Raw genomic sequence first — 10,047 nt, forward strand, 5'->3', positions numbered from 1 at the left:
CACACACACACACACACACAGACACACACACACACACACACACACACACACACACACACAGACATATTTAGTAGCCAATGGTAATGATGTGTCATAGCAGGACTGTGAAATGTGACTGTGTGGATGGATGAGAAAGTACTCTATTATTACTTAGTAATTATAACCAGTCTGAGCTACAACCCCCTCTCCTTTATACAATGCTTTATCAGAGAAATATCTTATGGCCTTTCAGTGGAAAGGTTTGTATTGCCTTTTAAAATGACCCACCCTTTATATGAACTGTGTAGGCATGTTGAACTCACTAGAACTCTGTATTATCTGGGGCACTGTTGCCACTGAAAGAGATACAGACTGCTTGGCCGTATCAAATTGGATTCGTTGTGCTTGTCATAATGAAGAAAGGAATAATTAGAAATCTGGTGCCTCTCAGTGCAATGGCTTATGGGGGGTTCTGCAAATGAAAACATCATGCCAGTGTGTCACTATCAAAAGCTGCTGTGAGACCCACCGCTCGGCTGGGTACACCTACAGGAAGTGCTGCCTCAGCGTCTCAGCAGTGTGTAAAACTCACACACACATCGCTGGCTCCCACACACTGCCCTAAATATTAATCCAGGGGAGAGCATTTCACAGGGCCTCTTAGTGCTCAGCAGGAGAGATGTCTCAATTAGAGGAGAGTGAACAGTTGAAGCAGGCTTCTTGTCTCTGTGGAAACCATGCCTATCTGATGGACATTACACATTTTTACAGCGTCATTGGCATATTTTTGTTCCAATGTACAGTAATGGTTGCCTATGTTACTTAGCAACTTCTCTAAAAAAAACTTCTTCTATACACAACTGGGAAGCACCTCAAAGTGTTGTGCTGTTACAACATTATAAAGGTCATTTGAACTCCTACTTTAAAAGGCTGTGGTAGTGGATTGGAACTGGGGATCCACTTCATTTTCTTGCGGGGCCGCTTGATGACCGAGGGCTCCACTCCCAGCTCTCCGACCCCCAGCCCCAAGGGGTCCATGTTGGGGTCGAGGGTCTGCATGCCCGAGTCCCGGACGGTGGGCGTGGAGTCGTGGTTGGACTGGGCCAGCGCGGCCAGCAGCTGCCGCACCACGTTGTCGTACATGAGGTCACTCTCGTTGGTGATGAAGTCCAGCCGGTTGAGCGACTTGATGTGGTCGCGGTTCTCGTTGCAGAACATGGCCAGGATGTTGATGTCACAGAACTGCGACTTCTGCCAGCGCCGCCGCGTCTTGATGCCCACCTTGTGCAGCTTGTCGAACACAAAGTTGGACTTGCGCACCACGAACAGGTGCAGCAGGTTGATCAGGATGATGAGGTTCATGGTGCAGAGCAGCGCGATGTCCACCGCCGCCATGATGCGCTGCAGCTGCACAGCGGGCAGTTTGCAGTTGACGCTCAGCCGGTGCTCCGGCGGGCTACTGGCGTCCGGCGGCTCGCCCAGCGCGCAGGTGAACTCGTTCTGCCGCTGCCAGGCGTAGTAGGTGCTCAGGTAGGTGATGGGGATGGAGCTGAGGCAGATGATGGCCAGGTGGCGCCCCAGGTAAAGCTTGGCCAGGAAGTTGCTCTGACCGCGGCGCTCCAGGTACTTCTCGAACAGGTTCTGCTCGGGGCTCTTCTCCTTCTCTGCGTTCTCGATGATCTCGCGCCGCTCGCGCTCGGTGATGCCGGGCCCCTTGGACTGGATCTGCTTCTCGATCTTGGGCGCGCGGCCCTCGGCCGCCCGGTGGTAGCAGTTGTCGATCTCCTGCAGCAGGAAGTTGAGCTCGGAGGTGAGGCGCGTGGAGGCCATGAACTCCCAGCCCAGCGCCGGGATGTACATGATGCCCGCAAAGGCCAGCAGCGCGTAGGGCAGGAACTTGTGCTCGAACAGCGAGGGCCAATGCGCGGGCTCCACGCCGGGGATGGCGTCACGCAGCTCCGTCCAGCAGTAGCCACGGGCGTACAGGGCCTGGTCACGCGTGAAGTTGTGGGGAGTGTAGCAGTAGATGCTCTCCTCTGGAGGGGATAAGACAAGAGAGGGTATAGGATGGAGCTACTGTAACTGAACACAATAAACAATCTTCCAAACAATCCAAAAAATCATCACCCAACCCAGACTTTTCATTGAGTGTGTATGGAATTACAACAGGTCAGCATAGCTGATGAGAAGATACAAACAGGCCTCTCCTCTTGTGTTCTCGCAGTGGTCAGCGCTGGCTGACTTCTGACCATTGCTCCTGCAGACGGGGTTCCTATCAGAGCTAGTGTCTTCAGGGTCGCTGGTGAGACTGATGCTGATTCCTTTTCTGCTGAGCTCAGCTTCAGAGACGAGTGGGGCCTAATGAGCACCCTGAAAGCCTGCAGTGTGTGTGTGTGTGTGTGTCAGGGTGGGAGTGTGTGTGTCAGTGTGTTTGTGTGTGTGTGTGTGTATGTGAGAGAGAGAGTGTATGTGTGGTGTGGTGTGGTGTGGTGTGGTGTGGTTTGTATGTGTGCTTGTTTGTATGAGCAGAATGTTATGTCGACAGACCAGAGGGACTCCATGTGCCACAATTACATCCCAGAGAAATAAAAATGGCGTAATGCTGTGCCCTCTGTGTGAGTCTGCGTGGACTGCCCTGTGTAGCCGCATGTGTGTGTCAGTGCATAGCCTGCACTGTACAGAACATTAACTTTCATTACAGCCAAATGGGAGCCTACACCCCCACAGATGTACATGGGATGGGGGGGGGGGGTGGGGGGGTACACATAATTTACCAATAATGATAATAATAAGAGAGTGCATCATTTAGCAATTTATTGAATCTGCTGCTGTCTGTTATAATGTGAGGAACCTACTGCGGCGTACAGCAGGACAGAGAGAAGAGGAGGAGAGAAGTGAGCTGCAGATGAAAGAGAGGGGTGGGCAGACTGAGAATGATGGAGAGGGGGATAGAGAACCAGATGAGAGAGATATAAATAAGCATGAGCACATATATTTAGAGAGAGAGAACAAAGAGGGGGAACAAAGAAAGAGAAGTGCCTCGAAGAAAGAGAAGAGTGAGAGAGAGCCTCAGTCACAGCTGGTTGGGACTGCACTCTGCAGAGACTCTGACTCAGCATTCACCCCCCACCCCCATCCCCATCCACACACACTAACTCAAGCTTTCCTCCCTCCCAGCCCAATCTCTGCAATGATCACTCTGAGAACACACCGCTGTGTACTTAACCCCTCGTGTGTCTGCTGAACAAAGGGGTCCACACAGAGTTGTTAAGGCAAATCCACTGGGGATTACAGGAAGTGATAGTACTTAGTGGCTGCTGTTACTTCTAGTGAGAGTCAGACAGCCCACCACCACAGCATGCTCAGTTAACCCTACAGATCACTCAGGCCCACACTGACAGGAGCGCTCCAGTGAGGAGTGTCTGAAGGCTGGCTGATCAGTGAAGGCTGTCTGAGTGAAGGCTGTCTCAGTGAACAATGTGGACGGCCAGTGTCTGTCAGAGATTATGAGTGTGCAAGTGTGTGTGTTAGTGTGTGCATGGCGTTTCAGTGCATACATTTTTGTATAGAAGTGTATATAAGAGTGTGTAAGAGAGTGTGTGTACATTTGTGTGAGATTCGTTAAAGGTAAACTATGCAGTATTGGCAATTTCCTTTTCTCGGTTTTTGATTCTTTTTTGCTGGCTCTGTCATGACGAATGTCTGAGAAACTCCATCGCTACCTTTTTCTAGCCGGTGCATGGCGTGTTGTGTATTTGAATGCAGTAAAGCAATTCGTTACACTCGTTATACTTCCTGACACTGAGGCCATCGGCCCGCCGGCCCACAGTTGCAAGGGTGGTTTTTCCGCTCACAGGCGCTAGAGGGAAGCGAGACGGCCACCATTCACCCCGAAAAAAGTCATATAACCATTCCAATGACTCTGAAGCTGTTAAATGAAGGTAAATTAAGCTAAAAAAACTTGCATATTAAGCTAAAAAACCTGCATAGTGTGCCTTTAAATGACTCCTCATGACCTTTAAAGGTAAGGTAAGTAATGCTAAGATTTCTAACACGTAATACTTCTTGTAACATTCAGCAAATATGTCCTCATGATCCACTAGCTCCCATTCTCTGAAAGATCACTATCTTCTTACACAGCCCAGGCTCTGTCAACTGGAAACAAACAAAGTGAGGGCAGCCTGTCCCCCAAACAATAGTAAAACGCTGGGTGGAGTTTCTCAGGGAGCGTTGGAGGGACGAATGAGCTGTATAGTGTGTTTTTGCTTGGTTTTTGCTTTGGTTTAAATATCATTTAATTTGCTTTGGACAAAAGCGTCTGCTAAGAAACATAAACAAACATGAGGTCATCCAGCATCGCTTACCCTGACCTTTAACCTGAGATGCGCTGTACTGACCTGCAAAATTGCGTGTGAACACCAGCGTGACCAGCAGGATGGGGATGATGACCGTGCCGATGGTGACGACGCGGTCGAAGGGCAGCTCCAGCTTGATCTGCACCATGAGGCCGGCCAGCCCAATGCCCTTCTCGTCCTGCGAGGAGCCCGGCATGATGAGCTCCTTGAGCTTCTCGCCTGCCAGCAGCGCCGTCGCCATGTCTAGGTTCTGGTCGAGGAGGTTCTGCATCCGGGAGGAAGCGCCCACCTGCCCACCTTACCACCCCCACAGCAGCGCACCGGTGACCCGACCCAAACCCGAGTGTCCCTGGCCCCTCCACCACGGTATCACGGGATTAGCTGGGTGGCTGTGTCTCTTCACCCTTCCGAGTGTCTGGATTGGATGATGTGAGTTTGTGGGTGGGTTTTGGAGGCTGTTCAGTCAAGGCAGTGACATGGTTGTTGGAAAGGCTGACAGTCTGGTGTCTGAATGTGAGTTTTATCCAAACAGGATAGAAGTCAGAACACTGGTGAAGTTTCCAGTAGCACTCTGTTATCCAGCTCCTACAGGGAGATAAAGAATGAGTGTCACCACAAACATACCAATCAGCCTGCAAGTGAAGAGAACCACTCCTGCCATCTGCAACTAGACTGAAACTTAGACGTGTCCAGGGGTACTTTAACACATTCATATTCATGGTCAGTCACCACACAACTGTGGGCACACACACACAGGCACACACACACACACACAAATACGTATATACCCACACTCCAACTGTCACACACACAACTCACCTGACCATTTTTTCTCCTCTGAGTGACCTTGCCAGAAACCACGGCCAGAAAACACAAGTCTTGTTTCAAAAGATCAATGCGTCCCGCCGGGAGCTGAACCAATCAATACAGCGCAGTCAGCTGAAGAAATGGGCTGCGTAAAACGCGATAGCCTGGAGAGAGTAAAGATGTTTCGTGCGGCGCGGGCCACGCAACTTTCTCGTGTAATGAGAAGCTGTCAGCGTAAGCACTAGGGGGCAAGGGAACCCGTTCATTACACATGATCACTTCCCCGAAGGAATCACCATAGACGCCATGCGTGAACAGTATACCACTGTGTGGTATAATCATACTGCAGCCTCTACTCTGAATGAATGCAAATTGAGCCCAAGGTTATGTGCGCTGTGTGTGACCTTGACTTCTGTGAGGTGCTTAAAGTGCTACGCACATGATATATTAATGCTATCTAACAGTAGATCACTCAGGCTTGTGCATGTTCAGTGTTTATGAGACTGATAGTATTGGTGTGTGTGAGTGGGGGGTGAAGGGTTTGAGTATATGTGTGTGGTGAGGGCATATATATCTATGGTGTTTGTGTTCTTAGTCTGTGCAGTCTGTGTATTTGTGACACAGGGACATACAGTACATTCCCTCCACACCCAAGTGTGTGTGTGTGTGTATGTGTGTGTGTGTGTGTGTGAGAGAGAGAGAGAGAGGGAGGGAGAGAGAGAGAGAGAGAGAGAGAGTGTGTGTGTGTGTGAGTGGGGCTGCTGCAGAGCGGCGAGTGTGGGAGGGGCCTCCTGCACGCACATCAGGAGAAGGTTATACCAGCGTCCTTCGCTCAGCTGCCCTCTGCTCTGAATCACCATCCCTTCATCTCTCTCCATCTCCCCCTCTCTTCCTCTCTCCTTTCCCTCTCATCACTCACTTTTGTTTAGACACTCTCTCTTATTGGCCCCCCCTTCCTCCCCATGTCCAATACCCCCCTTTGTCTCTGGAAATGAGTCAGTCAGACACTATGCTGTTTTTGCAAGCCACAAAATCCACTGGACCTTCTACAGCTAATTCGCTGGCCTCAACTCAATGCAATGTTGTTTTTCTCTGTGAACTTTATCAACCCATCAACCTGCACGCTAAATTGTAAGATGAAGACACCGAGACCATGAAGAGCGGAGAGCATTTGGGCCTCTGTGTGGGGTCTGTGCAGACTGGGTCAGTAGAGACAGGCGGAGAGCACTCAACCCACACAGCTAGAGGGCATCCTCGGAGTTTTAAATAATTAACCGGGCGCTCAGGCATTATGCAACACAGCGCTTGCCGGTGACCCGTGCCAAAAACGGTCCCTGATAAATGTTACATGTAATTGGTGACTGAAGGCATTTATTTCAGTTCAGGATCTTGTCTTATGCTGATGTCACACTTACACATGTCCCAAACCTTTGAGACTCATGTCAGTGCTTTGTGGTGCTGTATGAAATATTTCTAAACTCTCATTGTGTTCTCATAGCTCTTATAGAACAAAATGTTCTACAAAAATGTGTTTAAGCTCTTGAATCAGCAGGGTGTGGCTGTATTGAACAGTCAGGAGACGTCCAATGAAACAGGCATCGCTGCCAGAAAGTTTTTTCTCTCCTGTGCACCACACACTGGCTCTGGGGCGTGGACTCTGGAGATGGCGTAGCGCTGTAACATCAGCAGAAAGCGCTCAGTGCTACCTACAGCAGCGATAAGACCAATGCATAGCATCCACTGTAACATTTCCATTCCTTACTATGCAGAGGCTTCTCCCTTTTATCCACTAAGCTGATTTTTATTGAGACACATTTGGGTCTCTGAGATATATGTATACTGCCAAAACCTTTCTCACTTTACACTTAGCCTATTCCCATACTCAAATGTGTTGTCCCTATCTGGACACAGAGATGTGTTAAAAAACACAACATAAGTTGAGTTGTTTTCAATTTTTAACACATACTGTGTTGTCCCAATCTGGACAGAGATGTGTTAAAAACAATGTAAGTTGTATTGTTTTTTTCTAACACATTTGTTGTAAGAGTGCAATAAACTCTTGCATATCTCTGACAAAAAGCTATCCCATAACCAAAAACCTTCCACATCTGGATGGGCATCTGGACGTTTGCAGCCTGTGGGTTGCCTGCTGCAGTTGTTTTGGTGGTCCCCTGGTTCAGGCTGTTCCATGGCAGCAGTTGGCTTATGGCCTGCATGTGGCATGACCTAGCTGACCCTTTCTTCTCAGTTGACCCAGTGCATGCTCTCTCTGTGTGCTGGACAAGCATGAGCATAAATGCATTGTTGTAGATTCTTCAATAGTTTCTAAGTTGTTAAAGCTTGCTGAGATGCTCACCGCCATTTGCTGGTGATTAATACTACAATAGGGTGCACTGTGAGTGAGTGAGTGAATAGATGTGTGTGGATGTTGAGTATGTATGACAGAAGGTGTGTTTAGGAAATTACAAAGCTGCTCCACGTCCGTGTGCACTTTAGAGTGTTCATTATTCCCTGTGTGCGCTTCAAAGAGGCGACTTCAACTAAAACTGCTGGAAATAATAACATGTCATTTAGTGAAACTGACGGTAACGTAGCCTATGATTACTAGGAGTACCCAGAGGAAAGTAAATTCAATTCAATGGAAAGCGGGTAAACACTTGATTCACAGCAGATCCGGCTTTCGTATGATAGCCTACACAGCGAAATTGACTTGCCTATTAATGAGTATACACTGTAGATAAACTACAGCTCAGCGACCCCACAATAATAGACTAACTCCATGCTTCAAAAAAATGTCACCAGCGCTGACGGCGAGTGCAGCACGGCGTGAGGGAACTATCCAACACATTAGTGCTGAAGTGGACCGGCAAGGCGCGAGCACTTGGCAAGAAGGCATGCAAAAGAGCAGGCGGCTGTGCTGGGCACACAGTTCACAGAACACCGACATGAATGAAATGAAATCAATCCGCTTAAAACCAAGAAACAAAAATACAGACCCAGTAAGCTTTCGCGGCGAGAGCGAAAGAGGGAGACAGGCATATGAGTGTCACACTCTCACCTCACCGATGTGTCACATACCTGTATTGGCCCCTGTCTACCTGCAGCTGGCTGGCGATCACAGTCGCGGAGATTTATTAGTCATCAGTGGCCGATAGCTGTATGATCAGACTGACAGTGGAGCAGGAGAAGAGTCGCCGTGGTGAGATGCTTTACACTCCCCAGCCCTGAGCATCCCCGGGGCGGCAAGAGTTAAGCTGCAGTGCGGGCGAGCCGTTACAGCGTGTATCCGGGCACACACCGGTTTGTTCCGCCTTTACCAAACCCCGCCACCTCAGTCCCCCTCCTCTCGCTTCCATACTCCCCTCCTCCCTCCTCTCCCATCCCAGTCTTCCCTCACTCCCGTCATGTCGTCCTCAAGGAGTCTCGCATTTATCACATGTTCAATAGCTGATGACATCACCCCAATCCTAGATTGTTGGATATGGTTGCTAGCCTACAAACTGGTTATGAAATGGACACCTCTTACAGCCCTATTATAATTTATTTCAATGCGTGTGGCAGCTGCGTTTCAGTTTCATTCTAAGATGCTATTATTGAACCCTGCTCTCAGATGTTGCCTTTTTGACTGTAGCCAAAATAAAAGGTGCTGCCCTGGAGTGCACCGAGAGTGGTTGGCAAAGTGTTTTTGTGAGGACGGCGTGCGAGAAGTTGTGGCTAGACACTCATCCTTGAAAAGCGCCTCAAGTGCCGGTCTACCACCTCTTTTTTCTATCCGGTTTACACTGGTTCGGGCGCCGCTTGCTCTCACGACTGCTTCCAAATATAGGATAGGATAGCCGCGACGCCACAGCATCGGAGAGACTCGCTACGGTTGTCACTAGTGATTTAAGTCATTTGAGGAATGGTTCCCCAAAGTACCGATGTGGTGAATCAGCACCACTTTGAACAATACAATACATTTTCAAGATTCGTCGTCACAACCTTTTTATCTTTTCTTTTTTTATATGAATCGAATAGTGCGCCCCTCCACGCCTCCAACTCTCATACAGCTATCTAATCTTGGTGCAATACAATATACCAATCCTTGACATCTTTTCTCTTCTAATCGAAATACTGGCTGGTTATAATTTAAACGGATTCAATGCCTGAGTCATATATCATAGATGACTCAGGCATTTAATCACTTCAGGCCTACTATGTTGGACATGGCAGATTGCTTCCTCTCATTTCAGGGAGCTATTTGTGCCAAAATATTCAAAGGATCTCTAGTAATTCTACCTGTTGAATCCCAGGCAAATTGGATCTATATATGTGTAGAAGTACCAGAGCTTAAATGTATGATGTTGTTCATTAAACATTACTGGATAATGATGTTTTATTACCGTTTTTCTGGATTGATGAGATGCACTTAATGAAACTGGGGTCCACTTGATTTTCATTTTCACCTTCTCAGCCCAGCAGAAGTCATCTCGCAAAAATGTGTTAACACTTTTTCACTGGTTTACCACATGTTTTTACACCCTTTTTTGAAACATTTAACATAGCTCTCAGAAAAACTAACTTCCATTAGATTACTGTAACTGTGTTGAACAAATGGGAATAATCTATTCACTGCTATGAGATATTGCCTGTATAATTATGAATATCTGATGTCCATGTGTGAAACTCCTTAGCAGTTCTTTAATCGGCAATCACTCAGCGATCTACTTAGAAACAGGTGGGGAGCTACTGGTAGCTCGCAAGCTACCTGTTGGAGACCCCTGCTGTAGGTATAAGTTGTACTTGGAATATATAAATGTGTCTTGTCTAGGAGGCTACTGTAGGTCTTACATCTCAGGAAGAAAGAATACAACTCAGGTTGTGATATTGTTTTCCATCTTACACATACTATAATTGTGTAAAATAT

The 10,047-nt window shown here is 48.0% G+C and overlaps 1 protein-coding gene across 2 annotated transcripts in view; it reads right to left on the minus strand.

The window, feature by feature from the left end:
• panx2 (pannexin 2) overlaps positions 1-9,430 on the minus strand; it is a 35,917-nt gene extending 26,487 nt beyond the window's left edge. For both annotated transcript variants that reach the window (XM_042109019.1, XM_042109018.1), the window contains exons 1-3: positions 9,420-9,430; positions 4,377-4,916; positions 901-2,015 (exon numbers count right to left, since the gene is read on the minus strand). In XM_042109019.1, coding sequence (XP_041964953.1) covers positions 901-2,015; positions 4,377-4,605 — 1,344 coding nt within the window. In that variant the 5' untranslated portion in view covers positions 4,606-4,916; positions 9,420-9,430. The remainder of the gene's footprint in view (positions 1-900; positions 2,016-4,376; positions 4,917-9,419) is intronic.
• Between the last annotated feature and the right edge of the window lie 617 nt (positions 9,431-10,047).

The sequence above is a fragment of the Alosa sapidissima genome, chromosome 11 (assembly GCF_018492685.1).
Source record: "Alosa sapidissima isolate fAloSap1 chromosome 11, fAloSap1.pri, whole genome shotgun sequence".
NCBI classification, from domain to species: Eukaryota; Metazoa; Chordata; class Actinopteri; order Clupeiformes; family Clupeidae; genus Alosa; species Alosa sapidissima.